This window comes from Pelodiscus sinensis, chromosome 6, assembly GCF_049634645.1.
Source record: "Pelodiscus sinensis isolate JC-2024 chromosome 6, ASM4963464v1, whole genome shotgun sequence".
Taxonomy (NCBI): Eukaryota; Metazoa; Chordata; order Testudines; family Trionychidae; genus Pelodiscus; species Pelodiscus sinensis.
In genome coordinates, this window is record NC_134716.1 from 48235677 (window position 1) to 48262828 (window position 27152).

Consider the following 27152-nt stretch of genomic DNA (forward strand, 5'->3'; position numbering starts at 1 on the left):
TGGTCTGCAGACCAGGGGGACGGGGGGGGCAAAGCAGAGCAAAGCAGAGCCAAGCCGCGGAGCGCGCGGTCAGCTGACAGCCCAGACGCGTCAGCTGGCCGGGCGCTCCGCGGCTTGGCTGTGCTTTGCCCCCCCCGTCCCCCTGGTCTGCAGACGGGGGGGGGGCAAAGCAGAGCAAAGCAGAGCCAAGCCGCGGAGTGCGTGGGCAGCGGACAGGGATGTCCGCTGCCCACGTGTTCCGCCACTTTGCTTCCTCTCCCTGGTCTGCTGGAGACAAGGGAGAGGAACGGCCCCGTTCGTAACTGCGGATCCGACATAAGTCGGATCTGCGTAACTCGGGGACTGCCTGTAATTGATTTTCTTATCAGTGTTGTATATAGCCCACACATGGAAAAAGTTCATTACCCCAAGTTTGAAGTGTTCTAGGTGGCTTATTCCGTTGACCAGTTTTTGCTTGGAGTTATACACCACGGGTGAGTCTACACTGGCAAGATTTTGTGCAAAAGCAGCTGCTTTTGCGCAAAAACTTGCCAGCTGTCTACACTGGCCACTTGAATTTGCGCAAGAGCACTGACTTTGTAATTTACAAAATCAGTGCTTCTTGAGCAAATACTTTCACATTCCCGCTTGGGAAAAAGCCCTCTTGTGCAAGAATACTTGATCAAGAAGGCCAGTGTAGACAGGGAAGAACTGTTTTGTGCGAAAGGAGAAGGGAAAAAAAAGAAAAACTTAAGAAACAAGATTTCCAGTTAGCACTTGTTGCTGACACCAGGCTTTGAAAAGGCCTGATCCAACATGTGCTTAAATCATTAGGATTTTTTCCACTGACTTCAGCTAGTGTTGGGTTGGGCTATTGCTGACTGTGAGGCTAGAAGCACCCTTGTTCAACCTCAGGCCATGCACCCTTTAGGATGTGGTTTGCAGGCAGAGATTACAACCAGGACTATGTGCTGGGCTGTCTGGAAACATTCTGCCCTGCTGCTTCTGCAAAATATGGAAAGGTGGTAAACGATTCTCTAGACTTCCTTCCTTTTTTTCTCCTTAGTGCAACAGAGGGCAGGATTTGGCCCCAAACTTGAAATTTTAATCACACAAAGCACAAGAACTTCAGAATTGAGTTTTGCATCCAACAGAACTCTGCCTTGCTTGCCCATATGGATTGCAAAGGAGTCTTTAATTACATATGCACCAACACATGCGATCATACAACTTGTTATATTTTAGGGAAAAGATAGGGATGCTTTTCAAGGTATAAATGGGACTTAGGTATCTATCTTCCAGTAGTATTGAAAAATATCTAAAAAGTAGATTTTGTACCTGTAACACTTATGAATGTTTACACTTAGAATTCCAATTAGGGAAATGTCCGATACAGAAAAACAATACAGAAAGAATACAGAACTGTTGAGCTTTAGAGCATTCTTTCTGGGGAAGAGTATGAGAGCCAACATACCCAAACTAAGACTGTGTTTTAGGCTTACAGGAGCCCATATCAGTCAGCTCCTATTAAATATGCAGTAGTAGGTGGATTGTCCTGGGTCTCCATGAATGACGACAAATTGAAAACAAAATGCCATTTAGACATGCAAGTGTATCATACATAAGCTTGTAGCAAAGTGAGGACTGGTGATAGCACTTAGGTAAACAGCAGCACAATACCCCTATCTTCAGCCTTTTAGTGTTATTTGGTCAATAACAACAGAACATGGAAGAAAGTGATGGCAGAGATAAAATATTTAAAATAATAATAATTTAATACTTTCAAGCAAAGCACAAAAGCACAATAGCATTGCTGCCTGCATGTATGTACACAGGCTTCTTGAATTCTCACATTGGTCTCAGGGACAACTTTGATTTGGTGTTACAAACTAAGGGCCCGGTCTTGCACTAGCTCACATGTGCCAGCTAGAGGGGTGACATTATTAAAGCCATGTAAGGACAGGGGATATCCATACCATACGTTTTAAAAAACAAAAGAAATACTTTTTCTCATATAAACAAGATCTGTACATCTTCACCTTAATCACAAGTTTTGGGTGAAATCCTGGCCCCATTGAAATCAGTAGGCATTTTGCTATTGATTTCAGTGGAGCTAAGACTTCACCATGTGTTTTAAAAGAAGAAAAAAAATTCTCAAAAGTGCTGCTTCCATTCCCTGCTGGTCCAGATTAGCTCTAGCTTTTGTGCTGATGTTGGCATGACTGCTCAAGCTGTCTACCATCCATTCCCTTTATCACAAAACACAACCACCTCTTACTGCAATGGTAGATTGTTCAAGTGGCTTTTTCCAGAAAGAAATAACCTCAGGAAATACATTCATGAAAGTGAGAACCATCATACAATATCTGGATTTGGCCAAAATTTCAAAAAGATGGCTGCCTGAATTTTTGGCCACTAGCTGAAGACATCTTAACGGGGCCTAATTTTCAGAGGTAGGAGGCCTGTGTTTTCTGTAAATCAGGCCTTTGACATATGCACCGCTGTTGAAAATCTTGGTCTTGAGGTTTGGCATCCTTACAGCGTATGTGTAACTAATATTAAACATGTCAATGATACACAAGTCATCTTATTAACAAAACCTTAGTGAAGACAGAATGTAAATACTACCTACATGCTTGCAAATATGTAGAAAAAGTTGAAGTTTAAACAAACATGAAAAGTAAACCCTTGAAGCTCTATAAAATGTTGTAAGGTACACTGTTAAAGGTACAGTTTTCACTTTGAAATACAGTAAAAAATATTACTGCATGTTAGCTTATAGAATAATGTAGTTCTGTTTTTTTATATATTAGTTGAATAGTAGGTTAAATGGACTAATGTTGCATGATCATGTAATGAAAGAACACAGGCCAAACTTTTCTCTCTCTGCTTCATTAGTGAAATTGCTGTGCAACTCTAATTCTAGTTGTGTTGTTATAATTTAATGTTATTTATGTCTCCAAAGTTGTTAATGATTCTTTACATACTATGACTCCAGTACTGTAAACACTTAAATGTGTGTTTTTACTCATGTGAATAGTCCCATTGACTATGAAAGGCCTGTTCACACGAATAGAATTCTACACATACATTTTTAGGATTAGAAGGGACTTAGAGGTAGACTCTTCTGCCGTAGAAGTGAATAACAATTGTGTTATTGACCTAATTTGAAGCAGTTTTGAGTCCATTCTTAGACATGTGGTAAAAGAGTAAGGAGGGTTTTGAGAGGAAAAAGATTCAATGAGATAAGCATTGTGTGCATACCTTGGTAGTTCCTTTTCTAAAATTATTGCTGTAGTCAGACTATGTGGTAAGTAATGCATAATGTATCACTTTTTCTGTAATTAACACCTGAACATTGGTGTTGCATTGAGTTTCTTGTATATCTTTTCTTTGCTTTTTAAATATAAAGGGAAAAAATAGAAAATTACATGGAATCCTGTTATCTACAGAGCTCAAATGGTTTACTTACCATATCTGAATTCCCATATGGGCATCCTTGTGGAGAAATGGTAACTCTTGAACTGTTCAGTTGACCACTTATGCCGCAGTTCTTATATACAAGACTTAAGTTGAAAAAGAATTCAAACTACAAAGATAGAAATGCATACTCAGAAGAATGCAGAACAATTCAAACACTGATGCAGGCAGTGTAGAATCTGCAGTTAACCAGCTATTTCTAATACACCATTTTCAGAGTGTGCTAGATCTGCTCTAAGATAACAGTTTTCAGAAATCCTGGAGGATTGTACCTCTTGAATTTTACAAAGCTGGATGGCAAGGAGCTCCTCCCCTTACCTGTCTGTTCCTTTTTAACTGTAGCAGTCAAACCCATTCCCTTCCTCCCACAGACAACCAGCATACAGCCCAAGTCCTTCCCACCTGCCAGGGAACCAACAGGATTCTCCTCACCAAGGCAGATTTCACTCTGCTTCTCCACCTACCTTCACACGCCTTATTCCATATAGTTCTGCCTTATTCTCCCTGTCCTGCTCCAACAAGTCCCCAGAACCTACCTATCATTTTCTGGCTGCTTTCTTCCTACCCTACCATACCCTGCTACTCCTGCTTCCCTTAGGGTATGTCAGCAGAGGCATGCCGGCAGAGGCATGTAAATTACTACCCGACATAGTCAATGAAGTGGGGATTTAAATATCCCCCACTTCATTAAAATAAAAATGGCTGCCGCGGTGTGCTTCATTTGCATAATGGCAGCCACACGTTCTTTCAAAAACAGGTATTTCAAAAGTGAAACTGCCGTCTAGATGCAGTTCTTTTGGGGGAAAAAAACTTTTTCAAAAGATCCTGTAAACCTCATTTTTTGAGGAGTACAGGATCTTTTGAAAAAGTTTTTTTTTCCTGAAAGAACCGCATCTAGACCACGGTTTCACTTTCGAAATACGCATTTTCAAAAGAACGTGCGGCCGCCATCATGCTAATGAAGCATGGGAAATTCAAATTCCGGCTTCAATTGCAATTTCAGTCTATCTAATTTACATCCCTCTTTCGAAAGGGGGATGTAGTTTAGACATGTCCTAAGTGTCATCAGCAGACCTAGTGGAGCTCACTTGCCTCCAGGTCACTGGCTCTCAGCTCCACTGGCCAGTCCCTGCCACTGCAGCTCTGCTGCCTTGGGGCCATTAGGCTCCACTCACCCTAGGGCTGCTAAAGCTCTAATGCCCAGGGACTTCTGGGACTCACTATCCCAGGGCCATCGTGGCTGGGCTCCCATGCCTCTCAGACACCAACACTGCCACAGCTCCACCATGTCAGGACTGCTATGGTTCTGGAGCTGCCAGGGCTCTGCTCCCTGGGGCTGCTGGACTCCATTATCCTAGGGCCACTGCAGCTTCCCAGCTCCAGCACTGCCAGGGCTCAAAGCATCAGGGCTTCCACGGAAGCCATGGCTCTGCTCCCCAGAGCCACCAGTACTCTGCTCCTTGGAGCCAGTGGGATTTCTGCAGCTTCGCTTCCCTGGGCTGCCAGAGCTGCTGTGGATCCGCTGTTCTGGAGCCACCAGGGCTCTGCTCCTCGGGGCCACAAGGGCTGCCATGGCTCTGCTGTCCCAGGGCTGCCATGGCCAACTCCTGGGCCACCCATCCCTCTGGTCCAGGCTCTCTCTGGTCCAACAGTATCCGTGATCCTACCAAACCACAGATGTTACTGAACCAGAGAGTCCCAGTTAAGAGAGGTTCAACCTATAGGAGTAGAAAAGGTTTACAGTGAAAATGACTGGGAGAAAAGTATAGTGGTCTTTGATTTATAACTGTAGTCAAATATGCCTCTAGTATTTCAGCAATCTGGTGTGTTTTCCAACTTTGAAAATTCTATACAATATGAAGGAATAAATTTTTCTCTACACACATAGAAGTCCACTAAAATTAGTGGGACTGCACACATGTAACTGGAAGCAGAATTTCTCCCAATGATGCTAATAACAGTTGTGTTTTCTCCTTTATATTGGGATATTATGGTTTCTAAAGGAGAGATTTAGAGGAGGAGGGAGTGATATGGTTTAAGGGAGAGCTGTTAGAGATTTCACATGCTACTTTTGCTTTTTTTTTTTTTTTTTGATACAATGTGATAACTTAAAAGTACGTTTAGAGGCACAGAATAGAGAAATACCAGGTACGTTCTGGAAGATTGTTCTTGTTAATACATCTGTTTATAAGTTACCTTGAGAGATTTTCCTGACACATTTACTGTTCCTCTTTGACATGGTTTCTAGACTTGGTCAGCAGGTGGAATTATCTCAAGATTCAAATCGTACACCTTTCCAAAGCCTGGCAGCAAAAAGGTGCATAATACAGTCTTTGTAGGTTTTTTGAATGAGTGAAAGGATTTACCCACACTTGGCTAACCTCACTTCCTTTCCAGCTTACTGCTAAAGCATGTGTCTGGCTACTAACAATTTCCTTGTGTAAATTTGATAATCTTTTTGCTTATAATCCTTGGTTTATCTAATCACAAAACATATGCACAAATGTGGTCTTGGTTAATTAAATTAAACCAATACCTAATCCTTAGCAATGGTAAAAAAAATTAGCTAATTTACTCCTCACATCCAGAAATGTTAGCACTGTTACCAGTATGCCTGAGATAAAATATAAGGGAGATATATTTAAAAATAATGAATTATACTAGCACAAAACTATTATTAGTTGTCAGAAAATTGGCTTGTGTTATGCATTAGTGAATACATTTAGGGTCAAATATTCAAACAATCACTAAAATGTGCATAGAAGTCCTACAGAATTTATGTGCACAGATTATGTCATTAAGTATTGGGGTTGATCATGCACTGTGCAAGTGCACAATGTTGCAAGAATAAACACAAGGGAAAAGGTGATCAGGGTTAGGCGATGCGGGAGAACTCAATTCTGCATTAAAGAGAATCTCTTGAATGGCCAACAAGTTACCTCTTCACAGTGATAGGTAGAGAGTCAAAGCCTCAAGCACATACCTAACAGCTTCATTGCATGTTGAGAATAACACTTTGGTCCTTTCTTCATCCATCTCACCCTTTTTTATCCTATGTTCTTGAGAGTAAAGAAGCAGACACAAAAGACGCTTACAATTTACTCCTGGTCAGTGTGGAGAACTATACTATGCTTAGTGCTTATCTTATTTGTCATGCTGGAGCACAAAAAACCTTTGCTGTCTGGCTGGGCACCAAGTAGGACTTGCAGAAGAAGGCCCTGCTGTAAAAGCTCCATTTGCATGCACATGTGTGCCCAAAGCTTTGGACACACATTTTTAAAGCCCATCTGAAAATGATGTTGAATATGAGGAGTGTGGGTGCTTTTATTTGATTAAACTGATGTTGATTAATCAGCTCCTTGGGGCTTCAATTCTTGGCAGGTATAGATGGGGGGAAAGCTGCTATAAAATCATCTAGTATCAGATGGGGATTGATGCAGATCCTGGATGGTGCACCCACATCACAAAAAGCAGACAGCCTCTGTAAGAGAAGTTATAATATTTCACAAATCTTCCAGTTTCTTCCCCAAACTTACCAACATGACATAAATCTACTGCAGACTGAGCCTCAGATAGCTCACCCTCCTCTAGATTCCAATCTCTGGTAGACATAGACAAGAGTGAGCCCACAACCACTGCATCAGAGGGACCTAGAAATGGACTGTCAGCATACCCGCAGCACCATAGTCCATTTACCTTCAATACTTTTCTCCCACCCATCCTTTTCAACAGGTTCACATGTACACTGGAGCATAGGGAACATAGAGTGGAATTCTGTGGTGAGCATGGTCAGAAAAGAAAAGTCACTGGACATCACTGTATCTATAAGCACTCAGGATATGTCTACACTACAGAGTTTTGTCGGGAAAACGGCTGTTTTTCCGACAAAACTTGAGGAACGTCCACACTACAATTGCATTCTTCTGCAGGAAAATTGAAAGAACAGAGGGGTTTTTCCAGCATTGGTAATCCTCATTCTACGAGGAAGAAGTCCTTTTGGAGGGGGAAGAGGGAGTTTTTTCAGAAGAAAAGGAAAAAGCACAGGTGTCCTCGTGGCCATTCTGTCCATTGCAATCACAGCTTACATGCTAGCGAGCGTCCATTCAGTCTGGACGCTCTCTTTTGAAAAAGCAGATCCATTTTTTTCATGCACTTTTGCAATGTGGACGCTCTCTTTTGGAAGACGTTTTTTCAGAAGATCTCTTCAGAAAAAAGCTTCTTCCAAAAGAAGCATGTAGTCTAGAAGTAGCCTCAGCAACAAAAGACTAGCCAACCACCAGCATCCTTATTTGTTCCTTCTTCAGCAAGTCCGTACACCACCTAACCAGTGGTACTGCAAGCAGCTTATGCTACCATCAATGACTCCTAGCCTTTTTTCATTTTAGGTGACTATCAACATTCATAACCAATACATTAATAGTGTTTTATAAGACAAACTATTATTTCATTATATTTCATAGAAAAGTCTGTGTCCAAGGATTTAAAGAGATTTTCAAAGACAGAAATGGAAGGACGGGGAGAAAGGGGTTTACACTAGGGGTAACTTACCCACGGCCAGTAACTGGCAATATAGAGAGTCTGGGCCCCAACTGGCCACTCTCTTGCTGTTGTAACCATTCTTCTCCCCCCCACACACACCCTGCCTTTGGTCACTATGTAGTATAGCTGGCCCTCCTTTCAGACCCCCCTGTCTTTCCATATTATGGAAAACAATTAGATTCCAGGTATATCCTATTTTCCTGGCATAACCAAACCCAAACCTTGCTTTAAGTTAGGATAGGAGGAAGCTGTATACCAAATTTGGTGGTTCTAGCTCTTATCATTCAGGAGGAATTCTTTAACAAATAGACTCACAGACAAAAATACAGACACAAACTTTCTACAATAAATATATAAATGTCAAACCAAATGTTTCCCGGGAGCTTCTTCAGTGACTCAAAATAGGCAGTTAAAGTATTATTTTAGATAAAGGAAGTTCAAGTCACCTTGTGAAAAAGAACATCTAAATCAACTAGTGCCATCTACTGGGGACTAAAATGTCTCCAACAATACCTTAATAGAATAGTAAAACAAACACACCAAAAGCTTTACATCTCTTTTCTAGATGCTAAACAATTAAAGGAGGGGGAGGGAAGATTTAATTAATATTTTACAGTACCCAATAAAATGCAACCCAGTTCTGAGTGGAGCAACTGTAACATAATACAAATAACAGGCAAGATATTAGCTTGGCCTCAGCACCTGCATAGGGTCATGAGTGAGCATAAGATATTGTGCTACTTTCATATATAAGTATTTTATGAGTAGGTAACACTGCTTCCCCAATTTTGGATGCAGTTTTGCCAATATAAAAGTGCCTACATCAACCTATACAGTCAGTTCTTGAAAGGGAAGGGAAGTGTATAATTGTGCCCACAGGAGAGGTTATTTATACCCATATAACTATTGGAGTTAAAAAAAAATACCCCTCCCCCCACGAAACAATTACAGGCAGTCCCCGGGTTACATACAAGATAGGGACTGTAGGTTTGTTCTTAAGTTGAATCTGTATGTAAGTCGGAACTGGCATCCAGATTCAGCCGCTGCTGAAACTGATCAGTTTCAACAGCGACTGAATCTGGACACCAGTTCTGACTTACATACAGATTCAACTTAAGAACCCCAGGCGTGCCCAAGTCAGCTGCTGCTGAAACTGATCAGCAGCTGATTCCAGGAAGCCCGGGGCAGAGCAACTCTGCCTCGGGCTTCCTGTAGTCAGCCGCTGGTCAGTTTCAGCAGCGGATAACTTGGGGACGCCTGGGGCAGAGCAGCTCGGGTGCTGCTGAGTTGATCCAGTAGCGCGGCCGCTCCTCGGCTCCCAGCGGCTGAATCAGGACTCCTGGGGCAGAGCAGCTGGGGTGCTGCCGGGTTGGTCCAGTAGCGCCAAGGAGCGGTGCTGCGGGACCAACCGGCAGCGCCCCACCTGCTCTACCACAGGCCCCGGGCTTTGCTCCACATCTCCCTGGTCTGCTGTGTCCCCCCCCAGCAGACCAGGGAGACGCGGAGCAAAGCGGCGGAGGACCCGGGCCGGACCGCGGCGCTTCCAGATCAGGGAGATGCCGAGCAAAGCTGATCTGGAAGCGGCCGCGGGTCCGGCCCCGGGTCCTCCGCCGCTTTGCTCCCCGTCTCCCTGGTCTGCTGGCTCCCCCAGCAGACCAGGGAGACGGGGAGCAGCTTTTCTCGCCCCGGAGGAGGCGGGCGGCGGGACCAGGCGTCCCGCCGCTCCAGTCCTCCGGGGCGAGAAAATCCCCGTTCGTAAGTCGGATCTGCGTAACTCGGGGACTGCCTGTATACCCAAACAAAATCTGTGCACACACCAAAGCCTAATGCACATTCTTACTCAAGTACAGGTTGTAAATTGACAGTCAAAACCAAGAATAATACTAATGAGACATATGCTGTGTAATATCAGAGCTCTACAGTTCTATTCAGAATGGCTTTTAGATTATTTTTCTTTTTCCAATTATCACTTTTCACAATCAGACCACGTATATACCCAGATAGGAAGAGTATGAGATCAAATCCTCCAGCCTCTCCTCAATCAAAGCTCCCGCTGGCAAACTACTGCAGACTGAGACTCTTACACACATCATTTAATAAGAATGGCATCCTCTGATGTTATTACACAGCACATGTTCATGCAACAATAAGCACCTCCCACACACTTCTAGTCATTTGCTCCGAAGGACATGCTATTGAAAAGAAAAGCAAAAACCAAAAAGCAGCATATTCTGTAAGCCTTCATTCAGTCAGGTATAAAAGACAAAGAAAGCTGTCAATTGCATAACAAGTGTAAATGGTTTGCATTTCCTGATTAGTCATGCAGGCAAAAAAGCACAGACTTTTGAAAATGGTTTGTTTATCAAACTGTAAGTTAGAATATAATTCAGCCAGCAATCCTAATGAAAATAGGGGTTTGCAATATAAAGGAAACTCTGCTGGGATATATTTGAACCTGCAAATGTCCAACTAGAATAGAGGAAAGATGGTCCTTATTTCCCAGTTTAGCAAGATGCCAGAATAGATACGAGTGCTTCAAATATCAGTAGTCATGATTCATCTTGAGTGATAAACTCCTCCATGAGATGAATAATGCTAGTTCACTGTAATGTAAAAGCTGTTTTTACTATGGCATCTTCAGAAAGACAACAGTATACCAGTTCACATGTGCAAAGCTTTCTTCTCAAGTAGAATGGTTATTCACTGAATTAATTTAAAAATTAAATGACTGAAGACGTGAAACCATTTCTTTCTGCTCTCTTTGCCCCGCTCTTTGAAGCATAAGATAGAAAATCACCATATATCCTCATCTGGGGATTTACTGCTCCTCCACCTCCAGTACGGAGGCTTGTTAGGTGTGTGGCCAGAGCAGCACTTTGCTTCAGCTATTTTCTGCTGGTGAGTCATAAGTGACAGGCATGCTTTGCAGAAGCCAAAATGCTCTACAGTATGCCAAGTCCATCACAAAATGGGACCCAGATTCATGGAGCTACAAGTGGCTCCTCTGTGTCTTGTTGATATTTTTCATTGCAATGAAATTTGCTCCTTAAATTCTTCAAAAATTGTGGGGGTGGAGGGTGTCATGTCACTAATTACCACCAATCACTCACTTTATTTGCTCCCTTGTTATCCTAATAACAATGTTTGCCTTTTGTTACCATTACCGATGACACTAACCAGGAAGAACACATGTCCTATATAAAATGGCACAATAGAACTACTCTTTGGTCTTTCATAACTTTACCTCTTTCTGATTCTGGCTCCAGGTATGTACTACTATCAAGCATGTATTTGGCTCATAGTTTCAAACAAGTTCCAGTCCACCAGAAATTCTGAGTTTATTAGTTTTTAAGCCTTTTCCCCATTTATATCCCATTTCTCCTGAGCTTCTGTTAGAACGAGAAAAAAATTGGTGCGTAAAATCTTTCCTCATCTAAAAAGCAAAGAGATCCGCTGAATTTAGCAGAAGCAATTATTCCCTGTTATATAAGCACAGTAATTGTACAAACTCTAGAGAACATTCAGCCAATCATGAAAAGAAATAAAATGAAAATATCGTGCTGCATTTTTTATCTGGGAGCTACAGCTATGTCAAAAGGGCTTTACTTAATCATGAATACAGAAAAAGTTTCCTGCATAGGCTTTTAAAGTAAACCTCAGGGACCATTTCATAGAATCATAGAATCATAGGACTGGAAGGGACCTTGAGAGGTCATCCAGTCCAGCCCCCCGCCCTCAAGGCAGGACCAAGCTCCGTCTACACCATCCCTGACAGATGTCTATCTAACCTGTTCTTAAATATCTCCAGAGAGGGAGATTCCACCACCTCCCTTGGCAATTTATTCCAATATTTGACCACCCTGACAGTTAGGAATTTTTTCCTAATGTCCAATCTAAACCTCCCCTGCTGCACTTTAAGCCCATTACTCCTTGTCCTGTCCTCAGTAACCAAGAGGAACAAATTTTCTCCTTCCTCCTTGTGACACCCTTTTAGATATTTGAAAACCGCTATCATGTCCCCCCTTAATCTTCTTTTTTCCAAACTAAACAAGCCCAGTTCATGAAGCCTGGCTTCATAGGTCATGTTCTCTAGACCTTTAATCATTCTTGTCGTTCTTCTCTGTACCCTCTCCAATTTCTCCACATCTTTCTTGAAATGTGGCGCCCAGAACTGGACACAGTACTCCAGCTGAGGCCTAACTAGTGCAGAGTAGAGCGGCAGAATGACTTCACGAGTTTTGCTTACAACACACCTGTTGATACAACCTAGAATCATATTTGCTTTTTTTGCAACAGCATCACACTGTTGACTCATATTCAACTTGTGGTCCACTATGACCCCTAGATCCCTTTCCGCCATGCTCCTTCCTAGACAGTCGCTTCGCATCTTGTATGTATGGAACTGATTGTTCCTTCCTAAGTGGAGCACTTTGCATTTGTCTTTATTAAACTTCATCCTGTTTACCTCTGACCGTTTCTCTAACTTGCTAAGGTCATTTTGAATTATGTCCCTATCCTCCAAAGAAGTTGCAACCCCACCCAGTTTGGTATCATCTGCAAACTTAATAAGCGTACACTCCATCCCAATATCTACATCATTGATGAAGATATTGAACAGTACGGGTCCCAAAACAGACCCTTGCGGAACTCCACTTGTTATCCCTTTCCAGCAGGATTTAGCACCGTTAACAACAACTCTCTGACTACGGTTATCCAGCCAATTATGCACCCACCTTGTCGTGGTCCTATCTAAGTTATATTTGCCTAGTTTATCAATAAGAATATCATGCGAGACTGCATCAAATGCCTTACTAAAGTCTAGGTATATGACATCCACCGCTTCTCCCTTATCCACAAGGCTCGTTATCCTATCAAAGAAAGCTATCAGATTAGTTTGGCATGACTTGTTCTTCACAAACCCATGCTGGCTATTCCCTATCACTTTATTACCTTCCAAGTGTTTGCATATGATTTCCTTAATTACCTGCTCCATTATCTTCCCTGGGACAGACGTTAAACTGACCGGTCTGTAGTTTCCTGGGTTGTTCTTATTTCCCTTTATTCAAGGCATTGGGTTCATAACTTTGCATGCTTAGCACACTCGTACAAATCCAGGCAATTTTAGTGTCAGGCTGGGCACCCTCAATTCCCATGGAACAACTTCCAATCATAAGTTGTGGGCACATGGCAATGGCATCCATGCCTAAGGTAGTGGGCAGCCCACGATCCCCAGACCCACACAACTTTAGTTAAATGTTTTAGATGCTGTGCTAGCTTACAGCTCGTAGAATGCAGAGCACAAGGGAGCTATTTTTTTAAAACCTCAATGTTTCTCTGATATTGAAGAGCCCACCTCTGCCATGCATTTTGGAACTCCTCACTTCTAACTCTACTGCAAATGCTGCACAATCAAAAGAAGAAGCATCCTTCCTAAATAGCTTCTCAACAACTTTTTGGGGCATTTACCCCATTTTTTTCATCCTTCTCTTCAATGCCTTTTGACTGGATCATGAATAGCTAATGGGAAAACTAGAAGAAATTAGGATTGACCTTATGTGCTCCGACACTATGTCCCTAAATCATCAAAATGGCTTCTCTCCAATCTCTTTCACTTCACCATCCCTCAAGAGCTCCGATTTCTCATCTGTAGCCTCATCCATTATCTTTTCTTTTAAACTCCTTCCCCTCTTGGTCACATGATTTCATATTTTCCTCCTGGCTTCCCCATCTTTCCTTCTCTTAGTCTTCCAGCCCCATCTAGCTTCCTCCTCACCCCTAAAAATGGGGGATACGGTTTTCCCTAATGGCCAGCCTCCTCCCCTAGCTCTTGCTTCCATTGACTGGCTCCTGGAGCACACTCTTTTAGGTAAACAATTGAAATGCTTCACCAAGGACAAGTCAAGTTATATCATGTCCACAGCTTTCCCCATAGCCACAGAGTCAGTTATCTCATCAGAGGAGGCAATTAGGTTAGTCAGGTATGACTTGCCCTTGGTAAATCCTTGTTGACTGTTCCTGATCGCCTTCCTCTCCTTCATGTGTTTCAAAATGGATTCCTTGAAGACCTGTTCCATGATTTTTCCAGTGACTAAAGTGAGGCTGACCAGACTGTAGTTCCCCAGATTCTCCTCCTTCCCTTTTTTAACAATGGGAATTACATTTGCTTTTTTTCCCGGTCATCCAGAACCTCCCCTGATTGTCATGAAGTTTCAAAGATAATGGCCAATAGCTATGCACTCACATCAGCGAGCTCTCTCAGCACCTGTGAAGCATTAAATCCAGCCTAGGACTTGCGCACATACAGCTTTTTCTAAACAGATCCTTAACCAGTTCTTTCAGCATGGAGGGCTGCTCAACTCCTTCCAATACTGTGCTTCCTAGTGCAGCAGTCTGGGAGCTGACCTCTTTGTGAAAACTGAGGCAAAAAAAGCATTGAGTACTTCAGCTTATTCCACATCATCTGTCACCAGGTTGCCTTTCCCATTCAATAGGGGTCCCACACTTTCCCCGACCATCTTCTTATTGCTAACATACCTGTAGAACCCTTCTCATCATCCTTCATATCCCTTGCTAGCTGCAACTCCAAGTGAACTATGGCCTTCCCGGTTATACCCCCGCATGTTCAAGCAATGTTTTTATACACCTCCCTAATCATATATCCAAGTTTGCACTTCCTGTAAGCTTCCCTTTTTGTGTTTAAGCTCACCAAAGTTTTCACTGTTAAGCCAAGCAGGTCACCTGCCACATTTGCTATTTCTTCTGCACTTTGGGATGTTCTGTTCCAGTGCCCTCAACAAGACTATTTTAAAATACAGCCAGCTCTCCTGGACTCCTTTCCCCAGCAGTTTAGCTTCCTAGAGATCCTGCCCATCAGTTCCCTGAGAGAAATTAAAATCTGCTTTTTTGGAGTCCAGGTTCTGTATTCTGCTGCTCTGCTTTCTTCCTTTTGGCAGAATCCTGAACTCAGTCATCTCTTGGTCACTGGTGCCCAGGTTAATTCCTTGGGTCTGAAAGGACTAATTTGGCCCATGACCTGAAGTTAGGGTCAGAGAAAAGGGAAGGTAGTTTTACACCCTCTTTTTGGCTCCTCAATTCTGGAGGTAGCCAAAACCCAGCTTGACCCCTGCAATAGGTCAAAGAAGCCTCAAGAATGCTCTAATTTATGCTTGTTTGCATATGACTCTAAGGGGACAATCCAGCCACTTGGACAAACCAGAATGATACCATAGGGAAGATTATAGATCCACTCTGCCAGGGCAGTGGCATAAATGGACAATGGTGGCACTCCAGAGCTCAAGTTCACCCATTATTTGTTGTTTACGCTACAATTCTACATAGTCTATTTGCAAATAGAATAGCACAAAGGGGGCAGAGTAGGTCAGAGAATCTGGCCCATAATCTTTAATTGCCTAAGGCTAGGTCTACATTTACCCCGAGATTGACTCTGGGGAGGTTGGTCTTCCAGGGTTTGATTTAGCGGTCTAGTAAAGGATCCACTAAATCAACCACTGATGCTACGCCCATCCCCACAGAATCACGAAGAGTAAGGGGAGTTGATGGTAGAGTTTTTCCCGTAAACCTCCCACAGCGGGGAAGCTGCAAAAATTTGATGTAAGGTACGTAGACTCATACCTGGAGTTGTGTATCTTAGGCTGACTTTCTTGTGTAGTGTAGATATGGTCTAAGAGTATTAAAGTCATCACTGCCTACTTTCGTTTTCCTCAAAATAGTGGAATAGGAGCCATTCTACAATATATGTACTGCCTATAGATATAGACAAATAGATCTATAGGTAGATAGATCTATATCTATATTTGTTCTCAAAGAATGTCTGTGTGGCCTGGATTTGCAGAGATTTAATTAGGAGATAAACAATTTTTTTTAAAGACCAAGGATTTCCAATGTTACACTAAAATCAGATTGGAAAATTGCATGTAAATTAAAATGACCACAGGATAAGATTTGTGCATGACCCATTGAAGTTAATTCTCTCAGAATCAATGCTCTGAATTATATGCAGTACCTTGTTATGCTTTAGCAGCATATGTTTTGTTCGGCCTGCATATTTACACAAGCAATAACCTGAAGGATGAGAGAAGCTTGGTTTGACTCCTTTCTTTCTCTCTACTTCTCCACCTTTATCTTTCATTATGCCTAACGCTCTGAAAAAATATTAATTCAAAGACACCATTTCTTAAGCAAACTGAAAATTCCATTTGTGTGCTGCAGTTATATCCATCGCATCGTCATCTGCCTGCAGATTCTGCATCTATTAATCCCTATGTGCTGCAGAGGACCAGAGCTCTAATGGGAGCTGATCAAGGTAGGAAGAGATATGTTATGTCAATACTAAAGCCTTTACCTCCTACTGCCGATAATTATCACCACCAAGCCCAGATATACAGATAAGGGTAAACTTGCTTTACTCAGCTGTATTTGTTTTCCACTGTGCAGTGGCTACTACTGCAACACCATGCACATGGCTCAAGTTTGGTAGTGGAGAACACTGTGGATCAGTGTCTGTAAAAGGAGGCCAGAAATTTGATTGAAGGATCCTTCCTTCTTCTCTCCCTTTCGCATGGAACCTTGACACAGAGTCTGAGGTTGTATTGAACCCCACTAAATACTCAGCTCTTTTCTTATGAGCAGAAAGACATTGATACTGCATCCTGGTCAGAGAAGTTGGTACAATATGAATAACTGCACATGGGGGATTTAGCTTATTTCTCCACCCGCCCTTTGGTCAGGAATAGCACAGGGCCCCATGCTGGCATAATGCCCTTAAGAAGTCAGACAAATGATTTGGTTGTTGTCAACTTCTAAAATGTATGAATATTTCAATGCAGACACTTCAAACTATTTAAAATGGTTGCTACTTATGGGCTAGTCTCTACTACATGCATCCTTGGGCATGTTAGAGGGACAAAGCGGGGCTGTGCTGCCTCTGGACCCTGCAGGAAAGTTTGCCCAGCAGTGCTCCTGCACATCCCTACCGTACCAACCTGTACCACTTGAAAAAGAGTGCAGAATATCCCCTGCCCCCCAACACACCCATCTCTAAACTCTGAGACATCAGGTTGTAGAGGTGCAAGTGGGCACCCAACTTGGTTACCAGTATCTTCATCACCAGGCATGATGTAAGAGAAGGAAAGGTCCTAACAACTTGGACTTTTGGAACAGGTCTGACAGTTAGTAAAACCTCATGTTCCTTTTAAGACAATAAAATTGGATCTGGAAATCATGCCAAGAGTAACCACAGAAGCTCATGGTGCTGGCTTTACCAGTCACTTTTTAGAATAGCACTGTGCTTTTAAGTTAATGGCTGTGGATATTTATGCTGAATGGAAAATGTAAGGGCATACAAAGAAGATGTCCCCATATAAGTGAGCTTTTCCCAAGATTACACAAATATGAGCACAGGTTAACACGTACAATAACACACAAAGCAGAGTGTGTCCACAAACACTGTCTTTGGAAGGCTTCACTTATATGTAATATTTTATTTATTTTTCAAGTATACAAGGCTGAAAAAATATTCCACAAGTGTCCTAACAAGGACAACTCAGGTAGTGATGACAAACATCACACTTTCCACTAGGGATGTTAAATTTAGCGTAATCAACTAATCAACTAGTTGATGGAATATCCATCAACTAGTCGATTAGTTAATATGCAGAGGAACTGCAGAACGATTAGCACCCGCCTCCGGGAGCTAATACATTTAAAAGGCAGAGCCACAGCAGGGTTAAGAGCCAGCAAGCTCTTAATACATTTAAAAGGCTAGTGTGCAGCGGGGAGGGGGCAGGCAATGCAAGCCAGGACAGTGGATTCCCAGCTCACACTGGGTCCCTGATGCTGTGCTTCTGCTTTTTAAATGTATTAAGAGATGGCCAGCTCTTAATGCATTTAAAAAGCAGAGGTGTAGCTTTCTGGGACTGAGTACAAGCCGGGAATCAGCTGATTCCTAGCTTGTGCCCGGTCCCCACCGCCCTCTGCCTCCCCTTCCCACCACGGAGCCAGTGCTGGGGAGAACCTGCTTTTAAGTCAGCTCCACCCAGCACTGGCTCCTGCTCCACCCCCTCTTACTGCCTCTGATAGAGGCAACAAGGGGAAGCACCTAGTCAAGGGACTAGTCAACTATCCAATTATGTTTATTGGATAGTTGACTAGTCGCTTACATCCCTACTTTCTACTGCTGGTGGTAGTAGAAAGGAAAATTCACAGATAAAAAGATGAAGTAGATCCCCATTCTGTCCCCCTATCACTTCCCAATGTGAGGAGTGCCCTGTGTATATGAAGCAAGCAGCAGCTGGGCTTTCTAAAAGCAAATATTCATACAGCTAAGTCAAAGGTCTAAGTGACAATTCTGGTTACCTACATTGTGGATACAGTAGTTGTAAAAGCAGGCACTGCCATGAGTAATGGACGTACTATAATTTGATAACTCGTTCATTGGTTGAAATGCAGGAGATCAGAGGGAGGCCTTGCCCATGGATACAGAAGTCTATGAAAGTCCATATGCAGATCCAGAGGAGATAAAGCCAAAAAATGTCTACCTAGACAGAGCAATGCTGAATCTGGAGGACGCAGAACTTGGCTCTGGTAACTTTGGTACGGTAAAGAAAGGGTTCTACAAAATGAAAAAGTAAGTTTTTTACTACCATTTTATTTAGTGTGACAAAATGATTTATATACAATGAATGAGTAACTGAAATTCTCACACATTTCTCCCTCTCTGTCCAAATAGAAAGCTTCATGTACTCACCAGCCATTATTTCAGCCCGTACAATGGAAAAGTGCCCAGTACAGCTATGTAGTTTCTATGAGGGGCTGTACATCGTGGTATTTTGTGGTCTCTAGCTTCCTCCCGTAGTGCATACGAGCCAGTCCCCTTAGTGCTCCCACTCCAGTCACTGCAGCCTCTCTATGGGAATTGACTGGTGAAGAGGATCCAGTGCGCACACTGTACAGCTTGGTGCATTTCAGTTTAAATAAGTATAGTGAACATCCATTTCAGTGCCTTAATGTGCACCTTCGGGAAGCTCCTTTAACACGGACGCATTTTGAGCATTACCCAATAGCTGCTTCACAGGAGGAGCGCTTCTTTGGAGTGGCTGGGGTCTCTGTAATCAAAGCGAGAAGAACAGCTCCTGTTTGTACTGATAAAAATGCAACCTCCCCAATTTTCATGAATTTTTATCCTGAAATATTAACAATGGTTCATTGAAACATGTGGACCGTATGTGTAAGAATGATCAGCTTTTAAATCTGGACATGTTTCTTGTCCTTAAGTGAGTCTTTCGTGGTTGGATCATGAGCAGTATTGAGCAATGCTGAACAGAGTCTTCATTCCATGTTCACTAATCTTGTTCCTTGGTGACAATTCACGGTTATCCAGACAATGACCTTGTGCTTTAAGTTACAGCAGCCTCCCCTGGCTGCCCTATCACCTACAATGTTGCATATCCCTGCCTTGCCCCCAGTACCCGCACCACCATACCAACATGCCCTATACAAGGACTTATTGAAGGCAGCCTTATTAGCGATCTTCTCTGTACCCACACCAGGGGAATTCTCCCCAGCCACAGAGAGAGCTTGCAGGGCTTGGAGTTCTTTACAAGACCCTTCTTTTGGGCATGTGCACATTTTTTCTATAATTCCTTCATTTCCATCTTACATTCAGCTGACTTCATCCATTGTAAGAGATGCTTTTGTAGCACTTTTTGGCCTTTCAGTGCCAAAAAGAATTCAAAAGTCCTTAGTATGTCACCATTTCTAATCTTTCCTATAAGCCTAGAAGTATCAATGTTGGTGTAGACTTGAGAAATGTGTCTGCGTGCGTGTGTGTGTGCGTGCTCAACTTAAAATTTTTGTTACTAATCCCACAACTGAACTTATTTTTTATAGAGGTGCCAAGCCAGTAGCTGTAAAAATTCTTAAGAATGAAAACAATGACCCAGCTGTAAAGGATGAATTACTGCGAGAAGCAAACGTAATGCAGCAACTGGATAACCCATACATTGTCCGAATGATAGGCATATGTGAAGCTGAGTCTTGGATGTTAGTAATGGAGATGGCAGAACTTGGACCACTAAATAAATTTTTGCAGAAAAACCGGTATGTTGTCTTTGAGAATGTTTTATAAGGTTTTAGCACACACACACACAAATGAGATTAGTATTCACATTTTTTAAAGTTACCAATGAAAATGGGTTCTTTTTTTAAATCTACAGGGTGGGTGGAGGGGAGGGTACTGTAAGACTCTTCTGTACCAAAAATTTTCTGATGAGACTGCTATAGTTTCCAAACGTTCCACAATCACTGGCCTGTTTTGAGTATACAACTCTTATTTTTTGTTCAAGAGGCACTTCTGTCATCTATTTTAATCAAAGTTTATTAAAACATTAAATGAACAAGATGACCCATATGATGTGAGGAAGAACATTTAATGAATTTGTAATATAGCACCATTAAAAGTCATGAAAATGATCTACTGACTTCTTACAGACTCAATTATAACTTTCAGGCATGTCAAGGAAAAGAATATAACAGAGTTGGTGCATCAAGTTTCCATGGGGATGAAATATTTGGAGGAAAACAATTTTGTACACAGAGATTTAGCTGCAAGAAACGTATTGCTAGTTACCCAACATTATGCCAAAATTAGTGACTTTGGGCTTTCCAAAGCTCTTGCTTCTGATGAGAATTATTATAAGGTAAGATTAATGAAATGTATATGACTTTGACACTATTATGTTTTTATGGAATATTTTCAGCTGAAGTAGAGTTATTCTAAAAGTTGAAATACAGAACATTTTTGGTTATTTTGTTGTCTGCTAGTAGGTAATTAAAACAAAGGAATGGCCTTACTGAAATGGATAGAACTGGTTGGGGAAAAATTCCATGGAATTTTTTTACTCCTTCCATGGAGATTTATTTTTTCATAGAAAAAGAAAGGGAGGTGGAGACTTTTCAGCCAAAAAGATTGTTTTGGAGCTAAAGGCAAAAACTTTTCAGATTTTAGTTTTTGATTAAAAGTCAAAGTTTTCCATGGAAAGCAGACACTTTCCTTGAAAAATGTGTTTAGTCAAATGCCCTATTTGCTGTTGGAAAATAGTTTCCTCTAAAAAAGTTTTGACTAGTCCTAGAAATTCACTCTAATACATATCAGTGTCATTCCACATTTTTGTATATTTTGCACTCAAACTCTTTCAACATCATCAACCAAAACTAAACCTAACGTTGTTCAGATTACTGAAATACAAGCAGATTGAATAAAAACAGTTGGGTTAAATGATGGCTAAATAAATCCTTCTACTGAGGTATTGTTTAGTTCAACACCCAAAGGAAATGAAGTGTCTGCCAAATTTCATAAATATATAACAGCACTTGGGATTAAACAGAGATCTTTGAGTCTGCCATTAATTCCCTTAATTTATATTCCTATTTTGCTCCCTCTGTTCCTATCACAGGGTTTTATCCTTTTAAAGCTTGTCTATGTTATGTCCTGAAGAGCACAATATCTGGGGCAAATGTGTGATCTGCCTCCCCAGTGAGAGGTTCATTCTAGGATGAACCTGTGATACCAAATTCTCCCTATGCTTTTCACTGCTCTGACTTCCTTATCAAATTAAGGTGAATAACCAGATATGCCTGTGAGGCCTTGCAGTTCAAATCATTCCTTGCCCTTGCCCTCTCATCCTCTACTTCCTACTCAATAGATTTATCATCATAGGTAAGTTAGAGGTCAACCTTCATGAAGGCATTTCTGATCAATGAGCAGTAGAATTAAGGAAAGTGTGAAGATACTCATTACCATTGGTGTTAGGGAGGGGCTCAAACAGCAGAAATATGTTTTTAATTAAAATTAAAATGTTTGGGATGAGCTTTTCAAGCCCACACTTTGCCTCAAGTGAAGAGGGGACCTTAAGTGAAAGTTGAGGACAAATGTATGTTCTTCTTTCCAACTGCAAAGCATAGTGGACTTTCATTGTCATGTTGCCTTGTGATAACTTGGTATTGCCACAGAAGAGTGTCAAGAAACAACTTAATCAGATTGCAACTCAGTATCAGTCTCCAAAGCTATCTGTTCTTTTGCTGTTTTGAGATAAAAAGAAATATTTTCTTGAGTCCAAGTCCTGCCTTGAAGGAAGTATGTGCCTTGGGTTACGTACTCATGTTGTACAAATGAGACATGATATGAAACCTTAATTTTTAAAAGTGTGACAAATTGATTGAATATTAAATAAAAGAACAATGTGCAGTAGATCTTATTAAAACATGACCAAATATCATTTGCAGGTAAATTTATCTTTTCTGTGGTATTCATGGCATTCCTATACTGTGAATAGAACAGTAACAATTCCATAGATGCCACTACAAAATGTCTCTTTTTATGGGAAACATGCCATCTATTTTATGGTTCTCTGTGTGTAAACAGTTTGATGGCATTGCTTTGCATTTTTTCAGTTCACATGGCATATTTGAATGTTGATGATATTTATAATTGTGTCCACTGCCTGCTTTTTCTTTGTGGCTCATTTTTAGGCACAAAGTCATGGAAAATGGCCAGTCAAGTGGTATGCTCCAGAATGTATGAACTTCTACAAATTTTCTAGCAAGAGTGATGTTTGGAGCTTTGGGGTTCTAATGTGGGAAGCTTTTTCCTATGGGCAAAAACCATATAAGGTATTTTTCTTCAATTCACGTTTTTCAAAGATAGTGAAAAGTAATTGTTTTACACATGTGTATCATGTGCATGCACACCTATCTACCTGATAGATATATTCTCCTACAACAAGTGATTGTCCCATGCTAGGGTAATCCCCAGCTACCCATTTGAGAAAGCTTGATGAAACAAATGGTTTGTGGTATGGCTCAGATGTTTGCTGTCTCTACCCCTCTCGTATATTTAAGGGCTAGTTTGGCTGATGTATTCTATCTGCAACTCAGGTTTTATCATTCTGCTTTAGGGAATGAAAGGAAGTGAGGTTGCACAGATGATTGAAAGAGGAGACCGAATGGAATCTCCCGAGGCTTGTCCATCTGAGATGTATGACTTGATGAAACTTTGTTGGACATATAAGTAAGTACAATGTGATATTTTATCTCCTGATCATAATATTTCTTATGTCTATATGTATAAAGAAAACAAGACATTTCAAAACATTTTCTTTCAGCTGATGTTTTAATTAGAAAAAATAAACTTCAAACTTCAGGCAGTCCATCATGCTTTCAAACCACAAGTTGCTGTGAAACTTATGCACTTGCTGTCTATCTACCAAATACAAAATTATCTGATTCCAAATGTGAGATTTTTCACACTTCTTAAGCAAAAATAAGGCCTAAAAATGTTCTGGACAATAAATAATTAAATACATAAAATAAAACAGGCTTTCATTAAAAATCAAAATTGTTCACAGGCAAATGTCACTTTTGATGATATTTTTAAAAGCTATTTTAGTTCCATTTCAATTTTTAAAAACAAAAAATTTCTCAGTATCAGGTATTTTTCCTCTTTCCCCAAAGCAATAGAAAATAATTGATGTCTACTTTTTCCCTTTCAAAATACCCTCAAATTTGGAAAAGTTATTAAGAGGCAAAAGGAACAAAAGCCTCTGACTTTAAGACTGAAGTTTTGAAAAGTTACAGAATGTCTGAGTTAGTTTCATTTTTCTGCTCCATAGCTTTATTCAGTTGAAATTTTGAAAATTTAAAGCACAAAAATCCACTCTAACTATAAAAACAATGAATAGTCCTGTGGCACCTTCGAGTCCAACAAAATATATAATATAATGGTCTTTTACTGTGCTAGGAAATAAATAGTTAATTTTTTATATTTGAAATATTTTTACTTTGGAAAACAATTTTTTTTAAATATATGTATTTTAGAACCTTGTAAAATGGAAACAACTAGCAACAGCTGCATAGTCTTTTGATGTCTTCAACTTTAAACTCAAATTGTCATTTAAATTTATGCTTTTCAAGCTTTAAAATAGCCAAGATGAGAAGATGGGTTCCCAAAGCAACTATTACAAATTCCTGCAAAACACTACAGAAATTGTATTGTAGGCATCACAGATACATTTGAAAAAAAGATAATCTTCCACATATGAAAGCAATGGGACAAGCTCTGCTTTCGCTTACATTGGTATGAATTGAGAGAAGTTCCTTTCAATTTATGTCAGTAAATAACTGAAAGCAGAATTCACTGGCTGGTATGTCATGGCGGGAACACAGTTCTCATGAGCACAGGGCTTCTAGAAATAACAAAAAAAAACAAAATGGCTATATCTACACTAGCAGGTTCTTGCACAAGAACTCTTGCACAAGAACACGTCCACACTGCCGTGTGCTTTTGCACAAGAGCATCCATGGCAGTGTGGATGCTCTCTTGTGCAAGAAAGCTCTGATGGCCATTTTAGCCATAGGGCTTTCTTGCGTAAGAAACCCCTGCCAAACGTCCACACCACCCTCTTGTGCAAGAGAGCTTACACTTGTTAGAAAAGAGCATAGTTCTTGCGCAAGAAGCCCTCTCTTACCATGCTTTACTGTAAATCTTCTTGTGCAAGAGCAGGCGGGCAGTGTGGACGCTCTGAGGAAGAACAGCCGTTCTTGAGCAAGAACCAACGAGTGTAGACATAGCAATGAGACTTACAGAAATATAGATTCTTTCTTATAATCAGCCTGACTCACTTCCCTGATTAATTCAATGAAAGCCATAAACACTTGAACACATCAGAATCACTTATATCAGGATTAATTACAAAGTCTTAAACACTCAACTATGATATAACCCAAAAAAGGTTCCCCATCCCAGATTTGAGGGCCACTGAGCCACAGAAAAATCAGTGAGAAGCAAAACAAAAAACAAAAAAATCCCCCAAATCCTAACTGTCATGGCCCCTAACTGAGGAGAAAGACACTCCCCACATGATCCTCCCACACCAGAGCCTAGGGTGGCCGGGGCTACTAGATTTTGTGTGCTCCAGCCCTGCAACGTGGCAATGGAGGGTCTGGAGCACCAGTGCAGCCTCCCCGATGCTGACGGAGAGCCTTGGGAGCCACATCCAGCCCCCGGTCCTGAGGTTCCCCCCTCCCCCCAGACATAAATAATAAATTAATCATGAGAAGGCTGATTATTATATCCACAAATTAAGGCTGCGTCTACACTGGCATGATTTTGTGCAAATACTTTTAACGGAAAAGTTTTTCCGTTAAAAGTATTTGCGTAAGAGAGTATCTACACTGGCATGTGCCTTGTGCAAAAGATTTACTTTTGCACAAAAGCATCCGTGCCAGTGTAGATGCTTTCTTGCGCAAGAAAGCTCCGATAGCCATTTTAGCCACTGGGCTTTTTTGCGCAAGAAATTAACGTTGCTGTCTACACTGGCCCTCTTGCGCAAGAGGGCTTATCCCTGAGTGGGAGCATCAGAGTATTTGCGCAAGAACCACTGATTTTGTACATTACAAAGTCAGTATTCTTGCGCAAATACTCGCGGCCAGTGTAGACAGGCGGCAAGATTTTGCGCAAAAGCAGCCACTTTTGCGCAAAATCTTGCCAATGTAGACACAGCCTAAGTGTACTGGGGAAAATGCTAAGGACAATACACTTGTGCCATATGAAGTAAACGAATCCTTGTATAATGCAAATTTCACAAAGACTTGTTCTTAATTTAATCAGGGGTCACCTGTGTTAACAGTGGATGCAAGAAAGGCATTTTAGCCATATATCCAAGGACCACTCCCAGAGGTGATGAAAAGCAATTCCAGGGCTGGGGTCATAGCTCTCATTGTGCGTCAGATGGCGTACTGTATGGACTATCTTCCATACCTTACAGCTGAAATAAATGAGGTAGAAGGTAAAAGGAAGCAGTTTTATTCTTTCAAGTACAAGTATACATGTGCAATATATTGCAATGTAGTGACGATGGGTTGGTTGATCTGGCTGTAGTTTAGTGTGACATTCACTGGTGTTCTTTCTGGTGATAACTGTAATAGTATAATCTGGGCCATTTACAAGAACCTTCAGTGAAGTCTAAAACTATAAGGAGATGGAACAGTGATTAAAAGGCCCTTCCTTTCACAACTTTCGAATGTCTATACACTCATCTTTTTCTTCCTTTTACAGGGTTGATAAACGACCAGGATTTTCTGCTGTTGAGCTCAGACTGCGAAATTATTATTATGACATTTCACAGTAACAATGTGGATACCATGGACCTCGTGCTCACTTTGGTCTGCTGCAAGCTCCCTTTTGACAATGACAGCCAAAAGTTTTAGCTTCGGAAAACATAATGAGTTCAGTTTGACAGCTTGAAAAAGCTTCAACAATGCCAAAGTTCAAAGTGAAGCCCTTTGTAAGAGTCGCCTTTGCTTGCTTTCAGTGCAATTTCTAACCCATAAATATCTTTTTAAAAAGCGGACATTGCTACACTGTGTGCAGCAAAGACAGCACAAAGGAGCTTTAGAAGTCTACTAAATTAAGTTAATTTTACATGCTTCCTTCCTGGCTTTGGAGGGAGGGCATATGTATTGAATATTTTTTTCTCTCTCATCCTCTCATGCATATATTTGAATACAGAACCAGGATTTTTTCATTATTGGTGCTTGCCCTAAGAATTGCTCAGACATCTCCAAGAGTAGGTATATGATAAAGCTTTTTCCCACAGTGAGAGAAATGTATTAATTTTTGACAGCATATTTAGTTCTTAGGTTATACCCTAATGTACTCTATCTAGACCACTGAAATCCTCTCAAAATAAAGAGCCCTACATTCCCTGCAGGAACGCTAGTAGAAAGGAACCAGAATTTGTGAATCACTGACATGTGACAAGGAAGCACCCATTCCCCTCTGAATTCCCTCTCCCATCCCCCGCCCCCATACCTCTCCGTTTGTATTCAGAACTTCCCAGCTAACTAGGATATTGGTCGTATATGCAGAAGGAGTCCTTGGGACATACTCTTATGCCTCAGGTAATATTGTTCAGTATTAAAGCTATTGTCTGTGCCTACATTAGCTGAGGGAACATTGGTTTGCCAATGGGAGCACCTTCTTTTCTGTCTTACCTTTCTCTTCTTCCGCCATTGTCTTTATGGATATCACAGACTCCCTGACATTACATGCCAAACGGCCGCCACCACCATCTTTCACA

At 41.3% G+C, this 27152-nt stretch overlaps 1 protein-coding gene across 3 annotated transcripts in view; it reads left to right on the forward strand.

Annotated features, from left to right (window-relative positions):
- The window catches only part of SYK (spleen associated tyrosine kinase), an 87886-nt gene extending 61144 nt beyond the window's left edge, over nucleotides 1-26742 (forward strand). For 2 of the 3 annotated variants that reach the window (XM_075931891.1, XM_075931890.1), the window contains 8 exons: nucleotides 5708-5776; nucleotides 16228-16321; nucleotides 18466-18643; nucleotides 19906-20115; nucleotides 20525-20714; nucleotides 22546-22686; nucleotides 22971-23083; nucleotides 26129-26742. In XM_075931891.1, coding sequence (XP_075788006.1) covers nucleotides 5708-5776; nucleotides 16228-16321; nucleotides 18466-18643; nucleotides 19906-20115; nucleotides 20525-20714; nucleotides 22546-22686; nucleotides 22971-23083; nucleotides 26129-26201 — 1068 coding nt within the window. In that variant the 3' untranslated portion in view covers nucleotides 26202-26742. The remainder of the gene's footprint in view (nucleotides 1-5707; nucleotides 5777-16227; nucleotides 16322-18465; nucleotides 18644-19905; nucleotides 20116-20524; nucleotides 20715-22545; nucleotides 22687-22970; nucleotides 23084-26128) is intronic. The other variant, XM_075931892.1, reaches the window with a different exon arrangement.
- The last annotated feature ends 410 nt before the right edge of the window (nucleotides 26743-27152 follow it).